The sequence below is a fragment of the Staurois parvus genome, unplaced genomic scaffold (assembly GCF_062004578.1).
Source record: "Staurois parvus isolate SC_StPar_1 unplaced genomic scaffold, SC_StPar_1.0 ptg000297l, whole genome shotgun sequence".
Classification (NCBI taxonomy): Eukaryota; Metazoa; Chordata; class Amphibia; order Anura; family Ranidae; genus Staurois; species Staurois parvus.
The window spans coordinates 5,397,364-5,420,284 of NW_028318093.1; the positions used below are offsets into that span (position 1 = coordinate 5,397,364).

The 22,921-nt window shown below is 39.3% G+C and overlaps 1 protein-coding gene across 1 annotated transcript in view; it reads left to right on the forward strand.

Moving 5' to 3' along the window:
- BAIAP2L1 (BAR/IMD domain containing adaptor protein 2 like 1) overlaps positions 1-22,921 on the forward strand; it is a 211,338-nt gene that overhangs the window by 163,364 nt on the left and 25,053 nt on the right. The window contains exons 5-11 of the mRNA XM_089682739.1: positions 6,896-6,967; positions 7,962-8,099; positions 8,847-8,999; positions 11,083-11,250; positions 13,842-13,992; positions 15,583-15,787; positions 21,067-21,138. Coding sequence (XP_089538865.1) covers positions 6,896-6,967; positions 7,962-8,099; positions 8,847-8,999; positions 11,083-11,250; positions 13,842-13,992; positions 15,583-15,787; positions 21,067-21,138 — 959 coding nt within the window. The remainder of the gene's footprint in view (positions 1-6,895; positions 6,968-7,961; positions 8,100-8,846; positions 9,000-11,082; positions 11,251-13,841; positions 13,993-15,582; positions 15,788-21,066; positions 21,139-22,921) is intronic.

Here is a 22,921-nt window from a genome sequence, read left to right on the forward strand (position 1 = left end):
TTATCCAACATGGTTCTGTGCTGATTCCCCGATTAAAAGAGCTAAGGGTGTAGCAATAGGGTTTGCAAAGAATATAAGGTGGGAGATTGAAGATAGAGTAACAGACCCGGAGGGGAGATTTCTATTTTTGAAGGGTAGATTACAAGAACAGAAAGGTACTATTGTGAATATTTATTGCCCAAATAAGAGACCGGAGGTATACCTGAAGGGAGTTCTGAGAAAATTGATGGCATTTAAGGAGGGTCTTCTGATAGTGGCGGGGGATTTGAATTTTTGCATGGACCCACAAATGGACACGACTTCATCTGTGCAGAGAGAGGGAGGTAGAGCTTTGAAAAATCTGAAGGGCGTGTTGTATGAGTGTCAATTAGTGGATATTTGGAGGGTGACACATGGAAAAGAGAGAAATTACACTTACTTTTCTAATGCCCACGGGATGTATTCCAGATTGGACTACATATTAGTTGATCACCAACTCATAGATAGGGTGGACAAAATAGAAATTGAAGAGATTTCTATCTCTGACCATGCTCCAGTTACATTGAAACTGAGGTGGGGGAGATGTTTGTCAGGAGGGACAGGATGGAAGTTGAATGAAGCTCTCCTTCTAGATCCGGAGGTCGACCGGAAAATTAGAGTAGAAATCGAAAGATTTTTTCAGGAGAATGAGACAGGGGAGGTGTCGGTGGCCACAGTGTGGGAGACCCATAAGGCCTATATAAGAGGTATACTGATTGCGATCGGGGCAAAAAAGAAAAGGGAAAGAAGAGAGAAACTCACTGGACTGTTAAGAGAAATAAGTGAATTGGAGCAGATACATAAAATTAAAAGAACAGAGGAGATAAGACAGAAGATGGTAAAAAAGAGAGAACTAGGGTTTTTGATGGAGGAGGAGAAGAGAAGAATCTTTAATAAAGTTGCTAGCGAGAGATATAGATGGGCAGATAGGCCAGGTAGATATTTGATGAGAGCTCTGAGGGAAAAGAAAAATAGAAATTATGTAGAAAAAATAAGGACCCCTAACGGAGAAATGGTTTATTCTACCAAAGAGATCACTACAGTGTTCAGAGAATACTATAGTAAGCTGTATAATATTGCCCCTCAAGACCTAGTCAATATAGGTGGGAAAGAGAGTAGAGAAAAAAGAAGAGCGTATCTTAAAAATGCAGGATTACCGAAGTTGAATGAGGATCTTTTGAATTCCCTAGATATGGAAATAACACAGGAAGAAATAAAAAGTGCATTAAAAAGTACCATAAAGGGGAAAAGTCCAGGCCCAGATGGTTATACAGTGAGGTACTATAAAAAATATAGCGACTTGTTACTACCAAAAATGGAGAAATATATGAATGCCCTGGGAGGAGAGATGGAGATGAGACGGGAATCTTTACAGGCTCATGTGGTATTAATCCAAAAGGAGGGGAAGGATGCTTCTCAATGCTCTAGTTATAGACCAATATCACTTCTGAACATCGACACAAAGTTATATGCAAAGGTCTTAGCAAATAGATTAAAAGATCTAATGCCAGATTGGATCCAGCCAGATCAGGTGGGATTTGTGCCAGGAAGAGAGGGTAGAGACAACGGTTTAAGATCTCTGTTGCTTATCCAGAAGGCCAAGAAGGGGAAAACGCCAGTAGTGGTGCTTTCGATTGATGCTGAAAAAGCATTTGATAGAGTAAACTGGAGCTTTATGATGGATACCCTGGAGACTTTAGGAGTGGGAGCAAGAATGAGAGAGTGGATAGGAAAGCTGTATAGAGAGCCTTCCGCGGTTATAGTGGTTAATGGGGAGAAGTCGGATACCATAGAAATGTCAAATGGAACTAGACAGGGATGTCCACTGTCCCCATTGCTGTATGTTCTGTCACTGGAACCTTTGCTGGCAACAATTAGGAAGAATATAGATATAACAGGGGTGAAGATAGGAGGCGAAGAACATAAAGTGGCAGCTTTCGCTGACGACCTGCTGTTTTATGTGGGAAATCCGAGGATAACACTTCCCAACTTAATGAAGAGCTTAAAGGAATATGGGGAGCTAGCAAACCTGAAAATTAATCCATCAAAAACTGAGATCTTAAATGTTATCTCCCAAGTAGTGAAAAAGAAAAAATACAAAAAGAATTCTCTTTTATATGGAAAAATAGAGAGATAAAGTATTTAGGGGTAAATTATCTGCTTCTCATACGAACTTATATAAGTTAAACTATATTCCACTCTTAAATGAGATCAAGGAGGAATTAAGGAAAATGGGAAGAGGTGACCCGTCTTGGATAGGGCGTATAAACCTGATAAAAATGGTAGTTGTACCTAAAATCTTATATAAATTTCAGATGGTCCCAGTTAAAATCCCGGAGGCATTCTTTAAAGTAATAAAAAAGATGTTAACAAGATATATATGGAAAAATAAAAAACCTAGAATATCATCTGACCTACTGAGTAGAAATAAGGAGAAGGGAGGATTGGGAATGCCAGACATAAAGAGGTACTATAGAGCTGTAATCTTAGCGAGAATGTACGATTGGACACATAACCCAGAGGGAAAAAGGTGGGTTAAGATTGAGAATGATTTAAGCGGATCTACCTTGTGTAAAAATATATGGGTCCCAGCAAAGTATAGAGGTTTAAAAGATTCCACGAGTGTTTTCACAGTAAATGTTTTTAAGGTGTGGGATAATTTGCACAAATATATGAAATGGGATTTCAACTCACAATTAATATCACTTAGGAACACAGATTTTTTTCCCCCAGGTAGGGAAGAGAGTATAGGAAAATGGTTCAAAAAAGAGGATATTCAACTGAGAGATATAATGGATGGACAGCAGTTGAGAACACTTAAGGACTTGAAAACAGATAAAAGAGAACTTTTTATTAAAATAGATGAATGGAGATATCACCAATTAAAACTCTTTGTTAAAAATCTTCCGAAACCTTTGAGAATGAGAAGGGATTGGAATCCGTTTGAGAGGTTGTTAGATGCACGTGGAGATGGGAAACGGGGCACAGCTAAGGTATATAAAATTCTCACCAAGTTAGTTACACACACAAAGCCACTGTATATAGCAAAATGGGAAAGAGACTTGGAACTAGAGTTAGATGAGGAAAAACAAGGGAAAATATATAGGTTGATACACGAAAATATAAGTATGAGAGAGGTGGAGGTAAATTATAAATGTTTATCGAGATGGCACATTGCACCAAACGTGGAACACAAGATGAATGGGGGAAAGGTTTTAGAGTGTTGGAGGGGATGTGGAAGAATAGGTACCTTTTATCATCTATGGTGGGAGTGCCCAATGATACAAACCTTCTGGGAGAAAATAGTCCAATTAATTTTGATAATCACTGGGATAAAAATAGGATTGAACCCTGAGGTGTGTCTATTACATAGTACAGATCTACCAGTAAATAGATATAAAGACTCTGGTGTATGGCATTACTTGAATGCGGCTAAAGGTCTGATTCCTAGGTTTTGGCATAGACCAGAGATACCGAGAGAGGAGGACTGGGTAGAAAGAACAAATCAGATATGTAAGATGGAGAAATTATACTACATGCAAGTAGACAAGATGGGGTTATTTTTTAAGAAGTGGAGAAAATGGGAAGATTTTGTAGCAAGATCTATGAAGTAATATCTCAGGAGGAAGTTCTTGTATATTTATTTAGGGAAAAGTTATTAGAAGCTGGCAGAGTGGGAGGGTTTATTAATTGGGAAAATGGAGGCATTGTAGGGGGGGGGGGTTTGGGTGGGCGTTCGGGGGTGGTTGAGGGAAGAAATTAGGGGTTGTAAGTAATTTTAGGGTTTTGGAAAATGATCTTTTTGTATATGAAACTGATGAAGAAATGTGTATATTATACTGAAAATAAATAAATATTTAAATTAAAAAAAAGAAAAGAACTGTCAAAAGTCCTGCGTAACTGAAGAATAAATATAGGTGGTGCCAGACAACAAAATTTAGTAAATAATAATATAGACCCAAATTAATCAATAAACCAGCTGCAAGATCTATCCTTTGTAAAAGTGCATACAAATGTGAAAAAATAAGACTGCGCTAGTAACAGATCCAGTATATACCCTAACATTAGCACATGAAAATTTGAAATCATATCAATAAACAAATATAAAAGTCCCAAAATATAAATCAATATTTGAAAGTCCCCAAAAATATATGTGATAGTGAAAAAATAAAAATGCAATAAAATCTTTTTTTGAAATAAAATCCACCAAGTGAATCCACCACCAAATGAACTGAATAAACTCACCAGAACAATATGCTGATTATATTATAAACCAGCATAAGCGCTTTTTTGCTCTGGGAGCAATGATCTGCAAGCAGTAGAGACACAGCTTAGGCTTGGAAGAGATGATTTCCTAGAGCAATACTCTGCAGGAGACTCTGAAGATCCACCGAGCGTGGTTTGAGTGTGTGACGTCAGCGTGCTCCTAACATCGCAAAAGCGCATATGTGTTGTGGCTGGGTCTACTCCTTGGCTTCTGTCTATGCTGAATATGCTGGTGTCGGTTGAACACTGGTTTTTGTAAGTGTGTTTTTGTCATTATTAAAAGAGTGTTTTTAAGAAGTACTGCACCGTGAGCTTCTTTTTTTATATTCCGAGTGACCATTCCAATACCTCTTAAAACAAGATGGGATGTGAATAAAGTGGATCTTCAGAGTCTCCTGCAGAGTATTGCTCTAGGAAATCATCTCTTCCAAGCCTAAGCTGTGTCTCAACTGCTTGCAGATCGTTGCTCCCAGAGAAAAAAGCGCTTATGCTGGTTTATAATATAATCAGCATATTGCTCTGGTGAGTTTATTCAGTTCATTTGGTGGTGGATTCACTTGGTGGATTTTATTTCAAAAAAGGATTTTATTGCATTTTTATTTTTTCACTATCACATATATATTTTTTGGGACTTTCAAATATTGATTTATATTGTGGGACTTTTATATTTGTTTATTGATATGATTTAAAATTTTCATGTGTTCATGTTAGGGTATATACTGGATCTGTTACTAGCGCAGTCTTATTTTTTCAAAATGTCCTGCGTAACAAGGTAATAGAACTTTATAAAGATGGAAAAGGACATAAAAAGAACACAGTGCATAACAGCATGTGGAACGCCTTATCCTGAATAATCAACTCCTAACCTGTCGTGAAATTGCACAAAACACAAATCTTTCTGTGGGAATGGTGAACACAATGAGGACGAAGTGAAGCAGGCTGTCCTAAGATGGTTCAGACATACTGATAAATCTTTCTATGCCGAAGCTTTCCAGGCATTGGATACATGCTGGGATAAGCATATAATTGTAGCAGGGGAGTATGTAGAAAAATAAATGCAGTTTACACTCCTTGAAATTTGTTTGTTTATTATATATACTCAAAAGTCCTAGTTTGACTTGAACACCCTTTGTATTTTTTTTTTTATCTGGCAAAGGGTCAGCAGTTTTGGCTAGCTAATCTTATGATGCACACACCTCTTCTGATATTTTAAATCACTCCACTACTAAGTTTAACATTACTGCTCTGTGCTCACTGGACAGTGGTGATGATGATGACGATGCACTATCTGAGGAAGCTGGAGATGAACCGGTGGCATTGGAAGCTTGAGAATAACATATTTATTCTGTGACTGTGCTGTATGGGGAATATGTGAAATTATCATGTGCATAGAATTACAAATCCTCTTTCAGGTTAAATAGTAAACATAATGTAAATGTATCTCAACCAGGGGCGGACTGACAACTCATGGGGCCCCTGGGCAATAGGGGATCATGGGGCCCCGTGTCCTTTCCCAAACTCAAAAAAGCCTATGAAAAAGGTACCAGGGGCATCTCATGGGGCCCCCTACTGACCCCGGGCCCTCGGGCAGTGCCCAAGTTTCCAAATGGTCAGTCCGCCCCTGATCTCAACCGTGCATTTACCTGAAGTTTTCTTTAACAAATATAGTCCATAGCAATAGAGCACTCATTTGGTCATTCTTATCCTCTGCAGGTACTCCAGGATATGAACATTTTATAAATCATTTATAAAAAAATCTCACCAAGTTTATGGTAGTACCATAAACTACATTAACATTAATCCTTTTATTACATTATTGTATACGGTTTTCAACAAATGTACTGCAAACCATATGCATGCTTTACGTTCGACTGTTGTACACTACCCTTGGGCCCCTAACGGCCTCCTGCGGCACTTTGACATTTATTGTGCAGTCCTTGGTGGGTTTTGCTGCTTTCTCAAAAGGGTGAAGGAAAAATATTATTTAGATTGGATTTTAGTAGGTCTGTTGTAAATTGATGGGTTTATTTCACACACTCACTTTTTCTGTAATGTTCATCATCCCTTGTATATGTTTTTCCTCTTCTCTTTTAGAATTTCACTGAGAAATATCAATATAAAAATGGCTCAAATAATTTTTTAGGGAAGCTGTAGAGACAGATGTAGTACAGTGGCAGTGTGAAGTGGGGCCCCAACATCACCAAAGAGCTGCATGATCTCTTAAAACAGGTTTCCAGTCTTTAAATGTCTCCCTAAGCATGTCCCCAGTCTTCAACAGCTATAGCATGTTTTCAGTCTCTGTTCATCTGCTATAGCATGCCTGCAGTCTCTGGCATCTTTCTGTAATGTTCTAAATACTGAATTCTATGTGATACCCTTTGGTGATGCCACAATCTGCACTTGAGCCCCCTCCTCCCCTTTGTCACGTAAGTTGACTGCCACTGTGCTATACTATAACATGTAGTAGTTGTTGCTGTTTACAGCATGATAAACCTCAAAGTAGGTTAATAGGGGAACAAAAACACTAATATCTGTTGAAATAAGACACAGAATATTTGTGGCCACCACATCATTCTAGGGAGTCTATTTTAAAAAATTTTTTTTTCTTCAGTTTCGAAAGTTCCACCGAGAAATAATTGGAGAACTAGAGAAGAAGACAGAACAAGATATCAAATACATGAATGTGAGTACATTGCTTGTTAGGATTTCAACATGTGAGCTGCAGTAGTATGTCTTTCATACCTTCCAGATAGCTCTGACATATATGGGTAAACTGCCACTGTGTTTAGCTATTTGTATACCTTGTGGTTTTATTTCTGTGTACACTGAGGTGTGTTTTATAATTTTACTTGCAATTTACTGTTGAGAATTTGGAAAATTCTGTTTAGACCTTAGAACTCCGGTTGTGAGGTTATACCAGCTGATAAGAAGAGAGAAGGGCGTCATAATTACATCTGCCCCAGATGGGAACTAGATGTGCAAAGGTAGTCAGATGAAGAAAAACTTCAAACAAGCTCAATAGCTCTGGTGAGGTGGCTTCAACACAGCAAGGCTTCCCTTGAAGCTGCTCAGCAACTGCTTTCAAGTTGTTACTCCATGTGGAGAATTCAATACTGGCTTTAATCTAGAACTGTGAAGTCACTGTTTTCTCCGAGTCCATCCAAGTTTTATCCTGTGTTGTAATGAAGGGGGAGTGGTGCTGCCCCAAAATGTGTTGTATGTTTTTATGACTTTTTTTTTTAACCAACAATTAAAATTATCTTGGACTCTTTTATCTGATTTTGGTTTGGCACTCATTTCTGTATTTCTGTAATTTCATCTGCATTTTTGCCTCTGCTTTAGACTGAGTGGCTCAGGTTCTCAGCAATATATTTGGGCAATGTCTTGCAACCACATGCTAACTGCAAGGACTACACCCAAAATTAGTTTTTCACCTTTCAATTGCGATATTTTCAAATAAACCACCCAAAAGGGCCTCATGCTTTATGATTCTGCATACAGCTAAATGGAGATTTCTGTAAACCTTTTTGAGCATTTTGGTTCTGTCATGGTATGTTGCACCAAATTGTTTGCCATTTTGATAAATAAAAGCAATGCTCTATGCCTTCTACAAAACTGAAAGGATTCTAGGCTTGTGTTTTCAGTATATTGAATCCTATTTTGTCTTTTGCTGCCAGGCCACACTAAAGAGATTCCAGACAGAACACAGACATAAAATTGATTCTCTTGAGAAATCGCAGTCAGAACTAAAGAAATTGAGGAGAAAAAGCCAAGGGGCCAGAAATGCAGCCAAGTATGACATGAAGGAATCAGAGGTTTGTATGTTAAACAATAGTGTATGTGCTATACATCTTTGCAACTATTACATATATTTATAACTCCAACTTTTCTACCTGTCTTTCATTTGTATTATTTCTGCTTCTTACTGTCAGTCCTTGTACAGGTTTCCTATAGCAAACAGGGTAAAGTTTAAAGTCTTATTTCCATTATGTAATAATTTTCCTTTGACATCAACAAGGCATTTCCATCCACACAGCATTTTTTCTTTTTTTGACCATTCTCTGTAAACCCTAGAGATGGTTGAAAATCCCAGTAGATCAGCAGTTTTGGAAATACTCAGACCAGCCCGTCTTTCACCAACATTTATTATGATATTTATAACTCCAACTTTTCTACCTTTTTCTTTCATTTGTATTAATTCTGCTTCTTACTGTGTCAGTCCTTATACAAGTTTCCTATAGCAAACAGGGTAAAGTTTAAAATCCTATTTCCAGTATCTAATGCCATCAACATTCTAGCACCTTCTTATACAGACTCTTTAAACTCCAGCCATTCCCTTTTGCTCACTTTATACAGCATTGTAAAATATGTTGATGTATGAAATAATAAGGGATTATTCTGCACAGGGTGCAAAGGTGTATAAAATGTACATTAAATGAAGGAGTATACAAAACAGTGTTGTCTACTAATAACAAGTTGAAAATGTATCAAAAGTCATACTTTGAATTACAGCAGTTTTTAACCTCTGTCTCATTAGTCTTCTATTCCTTTTATACATATAGTTCTTGGAGACCATCACTTCCCGCCAGAATGACATCCAGAAATTCATATCTGAGGGCTGCAAAGACGCACTATTGGAGGAGAAGAGACGTTTCTGCTTCCTGGTGGACAGGCACTGTAGTTTTGCAAATTACCTCAATTATTATCACATACAGGTGAGAATTCAAATTATAAATCTAAAGAAATTCTTATAACACCAATATTAATTTGTAGTCATGGACTTTATGTGGACAAACACTCAACGGCCACTTTATTAAGTACACCTGTTCAATTGCTTGGTAACACAAATTGCTAATCAGCCAGTCACATGGCAGCAGCTCAGTGCATTTAGGCATCTAGACGTGGTGAAGACGACATGCTGAAGTTCAAACCGAGCATCAGAATGGGGAAGAAAGGGGATTTAAGTGACTATTAACAAGGCATGGTTGTTGATGCTAGACGGGCTGATCTGTGTATTTCAAAAACTGCTTATCTACTGGCATTTTCATGCACAATCATCTCTAGAGAAATCGAGACTTCTCAGACCAGGCAATATTTTTCCATTCTTCTATTGTTCAATTTTGGTGAGCCTGTGCAAATTGTAGCCTCTGTTTCCTGTTTTTGGCTGACAAGAGTGGCATTCAGTGTGGTCTTCTGCTTCTGTAGCCTATCTGCATCAAGGTTCAATGTTTTGTGCATTCAGAGACGGTATTCTGCATACCTTGGTTGTAATGAGTGGTTATTTAAGTTACTGTTGCCATTCTATCATCTTGAACTTCTTGTCTGCCCATTCTCCTGTGATATAAACAAGGCATTTCCATCCACACAGCATTTTTTCTTTTTTTGACCATTCTCTGTAAACCCTAGAGATGGTTGTGCGTGAAAATCCCAGTAGATCAGTTTTTGAAATACTCAGACCAGCCCGTCTGGCACCAACAGCCATGCCACATTCAAAGTCACTTAAATCCCCCTTTTTCCCCCCATTTTGATGCTCTGTTTAACCTTCAGCAAGTTGTCTTCACCACGTCAAGATGCCTAAAAGCATTGAGTTGCTGCCATGTGATTGGCTGATTAGCAATTTGTGTTACCAAGCAATTGAACAGGCGTACCTAATAAAGTGGCTGGTGAGTGTATATGCGGAAACAGTATCGTAAATAAAACCGTTTTTATTTAAATTCTATTAAAAAAACAATACAAGACACATTAAAATACTCTCTACCTAGAGGTTCACAATATATATAGATCCAACAAAATTCACATGTAGATTCGACGTGCTTTGGAAATCCTTCCTCAAGAACACGTGAGAGAATCAATACATTGGAACCCACACTTGATATTTGTAGAAAGATACCAAACAATGCAATTAGCTGGAATTCAGATCATGTAAATGTTCCTCATGGAGGTGCATCCCAATCAGCCAAGCAGGAAGCCACTGCCTCTTGGGTAAGGATACCTGCATATGACCAAGAATCAACCGATCTAACAGGCACAATCTTAAAGGTGAGAGCTAAGCCCAAATGATATAATAGTAATGTCACACCATAGATTAGCCAGTATGTCGAGGTAGTAATGAAAAACGTATATTTTCAAATCGCCACAGGAGCTCCCAGTCCATGCCCCTAAGAAGGACAGATGTACAAGTCCTGTATGTGCTGCAATGGTGTGAACAATGCAGGACTTTTAGATCAGTCTTTTTGAGGCCAAGTTTGGCCCTATTATACATGTGTTTGATTGTACAGGCCCTAGATGTGAGCACATTCAGGGGCAGGAAATGTACACTCTAGTTTTGTATGGCCAAATTTGTTGACTCTATTTATTAATCATTATGATCAAGCTATAAGCATTAATACGTCTGCCCATGGGCACCCGCCTATTCTACAGAGCTCTGGTTTCATTCAATTTTTACAAGTGATATTAAGATTCATTGTTAATTTCCTTTTGAGAAATATTTTTTTGCCGCACTGTTGTAATCCTTTTCCACAAGTTCAGCCCGTTTTCATGAAACTCAATGGGGTTCTTTTGCTCCATTTTTCTTAAATCCATTTTTTTTTATCGGGTTGATTGCCCATAGCTAACAACCAATATGAGCAGGATTCAGCTTTCAAATTGGGAAGTAAATTTGATTTGGTTGCTATGGGTAAGAACTGGAATTTTGCACCACTGTTTGTTAATCAGCCCTAATAAGCTGGAGATGAGCTGTAATTTACAGACACTGTTGAAAATCATTTTATGACAATTGTTTTTTTATAATCATGACAGAGTACTGATTTGCTCACCACCAAAATACCCAAGTGGCAGGAAACATGTTCTGATGTCTCACAAGTCCCAGACAATATCAGTAATATGATCCAAGATCTGAAGACTCCTGGAACCACTCCTATTTCTGGTACCCCGGAACCATCTCCACTGATGGACAAGAAGGCACTGGTAAGACTAGTATAGGGCATCGCTCAGCTGCTAGTGGTGACATGTCTCCTTACTACTATTGGCATTGGATGCTTTTAGCCTGTCACACAGCAAGGTGTTTAGAATGATTTCAACCAGTTGCATATCTCAGTGAGATTGCCAGTAATAAATTATCCTGATGTTTGTTGTTGTGTTAGAAAGTGTATCAAGTTTATTGCCTTCATGATAAAGCATTCATTACAAGCCAAGCCTCAATATTCTGCATGACTGTGCTATTTTCATTTTCTAGTGCAGTCTTTGCAATTTAATTAACATTATGTAGGTAATAACCTAGGAAACCTATATCTAAATGATCAACATTATCTGGAAATCCTTTCATCGATTAGTTAAACAGAATCCTTTAGGATGTTTTCAGGACAATCCCGCAAAGTTTCCGCTAAAATGTACAAGTTGCACAGCTTATATTAGTAAATCAGTTTATGGAATATCAGATTTTTTAATCTAGAAACAAGAAGCAAAACCTACATTTACAAATCTTCTCCAGCCAAAGACTATGGATATGTACATATAAAAAAAATCCTCTGTCCCATAAATTACCTACAACATATCTGAAAACAATTATAAGATAACTTCTTGAATATAAATATTAACATTAAGTATTGGTGAGGCCGGAAACAAGTGATATCTGTAAATTCCGTACGAATTGATACTCTAAGAGCACCCCTGGGTAGGACTTGCCACACATGGTGAGAATATTAAAAGTGAATGTAAATGCAAAGTTTTCTTTTTTAACCTCTTGCCGTCCGCCTGCTGTTGATAAACGGCAGGGCGGTGGCACTCCAGGGGCGGGTTGCCGTTCATAAACGGCACCCGCCTTTTCTAGCTGTGCGCGCTCCCTGGCCTCCGGACACAGTGAAACACCGATCGTCGGACGGGACCTCTGTATGATGTCCCGATCATGTGATCACTGATTGGCGAATCAGTGATCACATGCAAAGTAGTAAGCAAGATGTCACTTGTGACATCATTGCTTACTACGTGTGAAATCTGTGAATGATCACAGAGGTCATATGGTATAAGGCTATTCAATACAGCTTTGTACCATGTGACAAGCTGTGACCAATCACAGCTCACTCAGTACTTCTCAATGACTGCAAGAATGCAGCCAGAGAGAAAGAGAAATGATTGCTTTTACATCCTATATGGGTGTAAAAGCAATCGGTGTAAAAAAATAAATAAATCTTCATCACCCCCCACAAGTAGTACAGTGTCACCATGGTGACACTGTACTGCTAGGGTGACAGTATGTAAAAAAAAAAAAATAAAAATAAAAAATATTAAAAAAATAAAATAAAAATGTTTAAAAATTATAATTTTTGGTTATAAACTAATTTGGATTTTTTTTTTTTACTAAAAAATAACGGAATAAATTTTGGCCAAGATTTATGATGAAATATTATTTATTTGCAAAATTTTATAAAAAAAAACTTTTTTTCAACATTTTTGGACTTTTTCATTTACATAGTAAAAAAAATAAAAATCCCAGCGGTGAATAAATACCACCAAAATAAAGCTTTATCTGTCTCACAAAAATGGTAAAAAATTCATATGGGTACAGTATTGCATGACCGCGCAATTGTCATTCAAAGTGCGATAGCGCTGAAAGCTGAAAATTGCCCTGGACAGGAAGGGGGTAAAAGTGTCTGGACAGGAAGTGATTAAAAATAACAAACGTCATACTTGCCTCCTGTGTGCAATGGTTTTTGTACAGAACAGCCCTGATCTTTCTCTTCTGGGGTCCTCAGCCAGTGCTCTTGGCGTGCCACCATAGGAAGCTGCTTCCTATGGTGGCACACCTGAATACTCAATTACTAGCTACCTCTGTATGTCTATAGGTCACACACAGCATGTCTCAGCCCTGTTCCCCGCTTCCTCCTCACTGGGATTGACAGCTGTGGGAGCCAATGGGGATCAGCGAGATCAGGCTCGGGTGGGGGGAGCTGCATGTAGAAGGTTTTTTACCTTTATGCATACAATGGCATGAAGGTAAAAAAAAACTTCTACCTTTGCAACCAAACCACGTTAAGAATATAATTCTCCTTGGACCAGTACACTGAAAATGCATTTTACACAAATCCCTGCAGGCTACTTTAAAGCTGTAGTCTACTTTAAACAAATTTATAGGTCACTGTACAGAACTCATAGGTCATATAACTTTCAGAAATACAAACAACATTAAAGAATTAGATACTTTTTTTTTTTCCTTGTTTCTAGAGTATAAATATAACTTTATAGAGGACTCACTGTCACCAGGAAACATACATGTTTTAATGTTTTACTGTTTTGCTTTTCACATTTCAGATGTGTATCAGTGGTCAACATAGTTATATTACAGGTATATCTACTTTTTCTAGGTATATGGTAATAATGATCTACTGCTTTCACTTGTTTAGCTTTCAACCCTGATACATTACTAAGAACTTTTCATAGTTTGCAGCATTGCATGGTTTAGTAGTCCTTATCCATTTTGAGTAACATAAGCAATATAAGGTCTCTATCTATGTGAATAATGTAACAGTCTTAACAGTGTAAATTTTACGGATATGTTTCAGATGGCTGCAGATAGTGACACAATCTCCAGGAACACATTAAGAATGCCTCCAGCACCTCCAACCCGGGCACATCCCAGTCCCCTAGTAGATATGTTCAACTATCCAGAAGCTACCCAGAAGCCGGCATATGACCGGATAAAATCATTACCAGGTATGGGAGACCTGCCTGCAGGTATACTAACACAGTAATGGTAACAACCAGAATACTTTATGGCATGTTCTAATGACATGTTTACCATAGGTTATGCACATTACTTAAAAGATAAGCGAACTTATCCTTCTCTCTACTCCAGATGTATATTAATCAGCTTTCCACAGCACAGCTCCCCACAATGTTATATATCCTATGGTGAAATTTTCTCTGCTGGCAAGCCTAATGGATCTCCATAGAGATAATCTATGAGACTATCTGCTTCTGGAGATGGCCCCATAGAGGTCTGTGGTGATTGACTGTGAAGAGAAGATTTTGCCACAGGATTTAATGGCAAGGTAAGTATGCATGTGGATTGGAGGGAAGGCAAAAAAAAAACAAACAAGGGCTCTTATTTAATGTCTGACATTATATCACAAAAGAGAGAGCAGGCCAGTGCAATCAGTATTTCAAGCACTACATATGAAGTGATGTCACTGAGACCTTAGGCATCTACCCCAACAATTGTAACAAGTTTATTGAGCTCAGAATGCAGTTTTTCTGAAACTTTCATCATGCAATTTTGAGAAAGTAAGGAAAGCTAGTTAAAACAAAATCTGATTAATAGATTGAAGGAAACTTTGCATGAAATAACAATGCCTCCTCCTCCTGACTGGCCATCATTTTAACCTTACGCTTTCAGTATTTTAGTTCTCCCTAACCAGAAACAAGTATGCAGAAAATGAAATATTTGCTTGGGGTCATTGAAGCGTAGGAACAGTGTAGCAACCAGGCTACTAGCCATGGTTAGCCATAGCTTAAGTATGCCTCACATGACCAGGATTGGACTCTACAGCTACAAGACACTGAACAGCAAGGACGAGAGACATTTTCTTGCTTCAGATGTCCAGAACCTGGTGCTGCCCTTAGTAATTGGCTTGGGAATCTGAGCTAATTGTACAGACAATGATGTCCAGTGCAAAACTGCTAAATATATATTTCTTTTTTAATTTTTGACCAATATTCGCAAATGTCCCTGTAATTGCTGGTTATGGACTGGCTGTCCCTGATCCCAAACAAATATGTGAAGTCAGAACTCCTAATCTGCTTATCTGTAACTCAAAGTAAGGAAGCCACCGGATTAGTATGCAAGCCAGACACCTAATAGTTTTAAGAAGTCAGCATTGGCAACAGGCATATTAGATTGACATTCAGGCAACTGGCGTTTTCAGAAGGTAGGCAGGTATTTCTCTTAAATATGTTTCCTTTTAGTCACAACTGCATCTGATTTTCTTTGTAGTGACCCATAAATACTTGGATCTGATTTCCCTTTATAGTAATAAAAGCTTGTTAGATTTACGTGCATCACAGAGACCACCGATTAGCCTTTATTCATTTAGTGGCCCTTTAAGTTTACCAAAAAGTCCAGTCTTTGAATTAAGGAAATGTAATTTCAGTATACTGTTGGTAGTTGCTTCATGATAAGAATTGCACAGAACCTAAAATGAGTATATACATGTTGGTGCTGCATATAGGAGATGAGCATGTGAGGGTTTGCTATGGGACACTTAGTCATATGACTCCTCCCCAAACTTTCATTATTTCTAACAGGTGAAAATGAGGAGAGCAGTTTGCCTCGGTCTATGTCTATGGCCACAGGGCTGAACATAATGAAGAGGACAAAGGTCAGAACAATCTTTCCTCATACTGGAAACAACAAGACTTTACTAAGCTTTCAACAAGGTGACATCATTACTCTGCTTATCCCAGAAGAGAAGGATGGGTGGCTGTACGGAGAACACGACACAACAAAACTGTAAGTCACCAAAGCTGGTTGCGAACCTTGTATTGTAGGGTACCAAAATCTAACTTTATAGCTTTTATTTAAAGCCCAACTTGTGTCAAAACTAATTGTCAGGACAGCAAGTGTTGGGAAGTCGTTCCAAGAGGCACACAGACAAAAACACAATTTTAGTAGAATGGAGAAGGGTCGGAACAACTGAGAATGTTTTTATTGTCCATACCTTCCTATCCTTTTGGTGTCTGCAACCCCATTTTCCTGCAGACAACACAGATACAGGACATGAGGGAAAATCTCCCCAGTAGAGTCACATACAGAATTAAATACCTGACAGAAATGTTAAAGCTCTTTTGGCTGTACTTCTGTGGATCATAGGAGTACCGTTCATTCTGCACTCTTGTGACTCCTTTTCCACTGATTCCACTCAGCCTGCTCAGAGCGGCAGAGAGAACTGTGAGATCAGTGGTGTCTGATCGCTCAGTTCTCGCCCTTAGAGCCAGCCAGCAGGGAACAGATGCAGTATCCACCTAGGATAGCATGATTACCAGGGACGGACTGACCATTTGGAAACTCAGGCACTGCCCGGGGTCAGTAGGGGGCCCCATGAGATGCCCCTGGTACCTTTTTCATAGGCTTTTTTGAGTTTGGGCAAGGACACAGGGGCCCCATGATCCCCTATTGCCCGGGGGCCCCATGAGTTGTCAGTCCGCCCCTGATGATTACTATAAAAATAAAACACCCATACTTCTCTTAAGTCTTCCTCACTCTATAAGAAAACAATGACTGGAGTTAGGCTTTAAAGTAAGCTTGAACTATATTTCTCTAACTACTCCTGAAAATTCTAGTGTGGATGTTAAGCCTTTTTCATGGCTGCAATATGTTCTGACTTTGTGATCCAGTCTGTCTGATTTGCATACTTTTTCCAGGTTGGTGCCTCATTAGAAAGCCAGAAAAAAAATTACAAACAACCAGGCATACATCTTTGTCAGGAGAGACTGCAAAGACCGTCCATGCGAGACAGTCCATGCGTTTCCCTTAGGATAGGCCTTCTTGAATAGGAATCATCATTGATGAGCAAAGCCTGCTGAAAAATGTAGCATCCTGATTCTGACATTATATGGCACCATCTTGTGGCCAGATTTCATAGTGCAGAGAAAATAGAAATTGGCAATCTAAAATTATATAGTCTATACTATTCGTAATATTAGGCTAAAGTTTTATCATAAATGCTCTACTGGCTTATTCAGATATACACTATATTGCCAAAAGTATTGGGACGCCTGCCTTTACATGAACATTAGTGACATCCCAGCCTTAGTCCGTAGGGTTCAGTATCGCGTTGGCCCACCTTTTGCAGCTATACCAGCTTCAACTCTTCTGGGAAGGCCGTCCACAAGGTTTAGGAGTGTGTCTATGGGAATGTTTGATTATTCTTCCAGAAGCGCATTTGTGAGGTCAGGCACTGATGTCAGACGAGAAGGCCTGGCTCACAGTCTCCGCTCTAATTCATCCCAAAGGTGTTCTATCGGGTTGAGGTCAGGACTCTATCAGGCCAGTCAACTTCCTTAACACCAAACTCGCTCATCCTTTATGGACCTTGCTTTGTGCACTGGTGTACAGTCATGTTGGAACAGGAAGGGGTCATCCCCAAACTGTTCCCACAAAGTTGGGAGCATGAAACTGTCCAAAATGTCTTGGTATGCTGACGCCTTAAGAGTTCCCTTCACTGGAACTAAGGGGCCAAGCCCAACCCCTGAAACACAACCCCACACCATAATCCTCCCTCCACCAAACTTTACACTTAGCGCAATGCAGTCAAGCAAGTACCGTTATCCTGGCAATTGCAAAACCCAGACACGTCCATTAGATTGCCAGACAGAGAAGTGTGATTCGTCACTCCAGCAAACACATCTCCACTGCTGTCGAGTCCAGTGGCAGCGTGCTTTACACCACTGCATCCAACGGATTGCGTTGCACTTGGTGAGGCTTAGATGCAGCTTTTCGGCCATGGAAACTTATTCCATGAAGCTCTCTACGCACTATTGTGCTAATCCAAAGGCCACATGAAGTTTGGAGGTCTTTAGCTATTGATTCTGCAGACAGTTGGCGACTTCTGTGCTCTGTACATTTCAACATATGCTGACCCCGTTCTGTCATCTTATGTGGCCTACCACTTGGTGGCTGAGTTGCTGTTCCCAGTTGCTTCCACTTTGTTATAATACTACTAACAGTTGACCGTGGAATATTTAATAGCAAGGAAATTTCATGGATGGACTTATTGCACAGGTGGCAGCCTGTCACGGTACCACGCTTGAATTCACTGAGCTCCTGAGAGCGACCCATTCTTTCAAAAATGTTTGTAGAAGCAGTCTGCATGCCTAGGTGCTTGATGTTATACATCTGTCATGTACCTGGTTGGGGAGCCTGACGTGGAGAGGAGGCGTCCTCTTACTACTCCCGCTCAGAGCCACTGATAGTGGGAACAGAGGGCGCTGAGCCAGGAGTGGCTGGGTGGGTCTGGAGCTGATGGTAGGCAGGTAAAGCCCCAGAAGATCCGGATGCAGGCCAGGTGCGGATGCAGAAACGTGGGTGCAGCAGCAGGTAGGTATGGCAGCAACCAGGATGCAGACCAGGAACGGACACAGAAGCGTAGATGCGGCAGCAGTCAGGTATGGCGGTCACTGAGATGCAGGCCAGGTGGAGGATCGTAGGTGCAGCAGCAGGCAAGTATGGTGGCAAAAAGGATACAGGCAGGTGCAGATACAGGTATGTATGTGCAGCAGTGTCAGACAAGCCGGGTCAGGATCAAATGAGCAAATCAGGTACAAGGGAACAGGCAAGCGGATAGTCAGAGATAAGCCGGGGTCGGTGCAGGCAGAGTTCTTTCTTAGGTCAGATCAGATACAGGCAACAGAATCTGGTTATGGAGTGCAGAACGTTATAAACCAGAAGGCATAGCCTAAACTGTACTAGAGATTTAAATAGCCCACCTTGCAGTGATGTGTATGCTAGAGCACATGCGCGCACTCGCATGCTCCTGCACATGCGCTCCCGCACCGCCACGGCCAGACGGGATCCGACGCACGGCTGCACGGAGGAGGGATCCCTGACAACATCTGTGGCCATGGAGGTGAGTGGAATACCTGAATCCAATGCTTTGGAGGTGTGTCCCAATACTTTTGGCAATATAGTGTATAAGAAATGGGATTTTTTTTTCAAGAGTTTAACGGCATCCATCCTTTCAAATGATTTATAAAAGTTGGCACTACTGTCTTTTCCTTACCTCTTCTTTTTTTTCCCCCTACTATATTTTATTTTCACTGTGCAATTCATATAGAATAGGAGTTCACCCTGTTACTAACAAGATTACTCTTCATCTGTCTTGCAACAGGAATATCATCCTTTCGTAGTTTTATGTTGGGGGAGGGGGGATGTTAAGGTTAGTGATGTTCTGGGGGTGACTCTATTTTTCAGTTAAATCTAGGAAGTGAAGCCAGCATAGCAGCTGCTCCTAGTGTAGGGTCTCTGTGCGTCATCGTAGACTTCTTAGCATGGCACTTTCTTTTCTCTTCTCTGTTATAATTGCTTTTTCCAATTGTTGCTACTTTTTTTGTTGATTTTGCCACAGTTACACATATTCCCTCTTTATAAAACCAAAATTTTGCATTGACACTGTTATTTATTAAGGCAATACAGATCACACATTTAGCTGAAACCTGGGGCAGCCAGTCAGATTTATACCAAATGTAATATGTTCACTGACAGATGAACTCTGGTTGCTATGGGATACTGAACTTTGCAGGTTGCTGTTTGTCATACTAAATTAGCCTGTTTTATGAGCATATCATTATAGAACAAGATTACACTTAGTTGCAAAACAATGCTGGAGATTATTTAAGAGGTCACAATTATGCGCTATTTTTTTTTTTTTTTTAAAGCATTGTGCACTATTTTTTTTTTTTTGCCTTAAATACCAATTGGCTTTCAAAAATATATGTATTTATTATATTTTGTTTTTTTTATACAAATCTTTTTCTTTGTATCTGGCAGAGAAGAGTGCATTTTCTTTAGGTTATTGAATCTGGTGAACTCAAATTCACCTCACTATACAGATAACACATTTTTAAAGCAGTATTAAACCCAAAAGCAAACCTTTTATTATATTCCAGCTTGCCAATTCTTAGATGGGATAGCTGTATTTGTTTTCCTTTTCAGGCTTTCTTTCCTTTATTTTCACCTGGTGATGCTGACATCTAGGCAGCCCATACATTATGTAATTTTTTTTCCTTCAGCTAGCGACGTGAACGAAAAAAGATGCATAGATTGCCCAATCCACACAATCAAATGTGGATGGAGGAATCCCTCCCGCTGTGGTATTGTATTCTGGTAGTGGGGAAGACTACCCCACCACCAGAATACAGCAGTCATTGTTGCCAGCAGCACTGATTGTTCAGGGAAAAACCCAACAGGCTGGTTGTTTGGCATGTATACAACTAGCCTGCCCATAGATGGATTGAAATTTGGCTGGTGCCTGCTGAACTGGCTGAATTTGATAACAAGTATGGGTCGGGTCAAATCTTTTGTTTTTCAACAGAACAAGCTCTCTTGCAGATGTAGTATTGTGTTGCTGCAACTGATTGTGTAACTGCAGTGTGAGCTGAAGTCTGGCTTTATTTGTTAGTGTATTTAAACCTGCTAGTATATCTAACACTCCCCTCCCCCCAGACTGGCGATGCTGCTGTCCAAACGTGCCCCTGTGCTCTTTCATCCAGGTGGGGGGCACTCTAATATGTGAAAACATATTAATAACTAATAGGTGAAAAAAAACTAATGTAGCCACCACATCTAATGATTGGTAATTTTCAATATAATACATTTTTGGTTTTGAGTTTAATATTGCTTTAAACAATATGATCTCATGGGCTGCCTATGTATTTAGTCATTCTATTCCTTGCTGCAGGGCCATTTGTTACTCTGAATATCATATGGCTTAGTTTACACTTAAGCAAACGGAGTTGCGCCGCAACTGCAGGTCAGGCACTAGGATCACAGTCACGCCACAGTTTTCCAATTCAAAAAGCTTGTTTCACTGTTAGAAAAACAAACAAAAAAAAAAGGCACTCAGAGGTTTCAGTATTGCCTACTGAATGTCTGTCAGCATCACTTCCACCGCTCTGTGAAAAGCAATCCACTGCAGATCACTCATTACAAAGCAGTGCTGGTATAAACAAGGCCTACCTGTTTTGTGCAGAAAGATTGCTATTTTATCTCATATAATATCGTTCTGTTTGCAGCAAAGGCTGGTTCCCATCATCCTATTCCAGACCATTGGAAGAGAATGGAAGAGAAGCAATACAGGTGCCAAGGTATGCCATGCAATACTAAAAATCTTCACTGCTCTTTAAAAATGGATATTTTGAAATGTGTAATGGTCAGTGCTTACCACTTGCCTTCCAGAGGATTTACCCCCCTTACTGACCTGGCCATTTTTTGCGATACGACTCTGTTACGTTAACTGATAATTGCACGGTCATGCAACACTGAACCCAAATGAAATTTTGTCATTTTTTTCCCACAAACAGAGCTTTCTTTTGGTGATATTTGATCACCTCTGCGGTTTTTGTATTTTTTTTAGCACTATAAACAAAAAAGACTGACAAGTTTGAAAAAAAAAAAAAAAAAAAAAAATATATATATATATATATATATATATATATATATATATATATATATATATTAAATCAAAGGAAAATGGAAGTGAGCGCTAGATAAGGAGCTGCTATGCGCCAATAGGTACCAAAAAAACCCTACAAAGAACATGTAAAAAGAGGGCGCAGCGCTAGGAGAAATACAATTATCCCTGATAAATATACATATAGCAACATATATATAAGAATGTGTGATTAATATGTGCCAAACATTGTGCAAAAAAGCATTAAAAAGTCCTTAAAAAATAATAAATAATAAAATGGTGATCCAAAAACGTGCGTCTTCCGGTGATCAAAATCAACTGAATCATGCACTCACCAGATGCATAACTCAAATATGCATGTAGATGATATCCCGATATCCAAGCGAAGTTATCTCAAAATCGGATATGGCATCATAGGATCATTGTCTAGGCACATCTGTCCATCCGAGTTCTCCTTATGGATCGTGTGTTTCCACACTAAAACACCTCTCAGCTGTCTCCCCAGGTGGCTCTGCGGGTAATGGACTCAGCAAGGTCCCAAGAAAGAAAGCCAGGATGGTGTGATATCGTTTTTAAACGGAGAAATTTATTGATCCAAAACAAAGACAAGGACTGAACAAACAAAACTGACCATAAAGGTGTACAAAGATGGCCGCCGCTCCATGCGGTGGCGTGATGTCTGGGGTATGCTGCTCTTACTCTGACGCGTTTCGTGCTAAATGCACGTATTCATAGGGAGCTGACACACTCCCTATGAATACGTGCATTTAGCACGAAACGCGTCAGAGTAAGAGCAGCATACCCCAGACATCACGCCACCGCATGGAGCGGCGGCCATCTTTGTACACCTTTATGGTCAGTTTTGTTTGTTCAGTCCTTGTCTTTGTTTTGGATCAATAAATTTCTCCGTTTAAAAACGATATCACACCATCCTGGCTTTCTTTCTTGGGACCTTGCTGAGTCCATTACCCGCAGAGCCACCTGGGGAGACAGCTGAGAGGTGTTTTAGTGTGGAAACACACGATCCATAAGGAGAACTCGGATGGACAGATGTGCCTAGACAATGATCCTATGATGCCATATCCGATTTTGAGATAACTTCGCTTGGATATCGGGATATCATCTACATGCATATTTGAGTTATGCATCTGGTGAGTGCATGATTCAGTTGATTTTGATCACCGGAAGACGCACGTTTTTGGATCACCATTTTATTATTTATTATTTTTTTAAGGACTTTTTAATGCTTTTTTGCACAATGTTTGGCACATATTAATCACACATTCTTATATATATGTTGCTATATGTATATTTATCAGGGATAATTGTATTTCTCCTAACGCTGCGCCCTCTTTTTACATATATATATATATATATATATATATATATATATATATATATATATATATATATATATATATATATATATATATTTTGTTCTACAGAACTTATCCAGT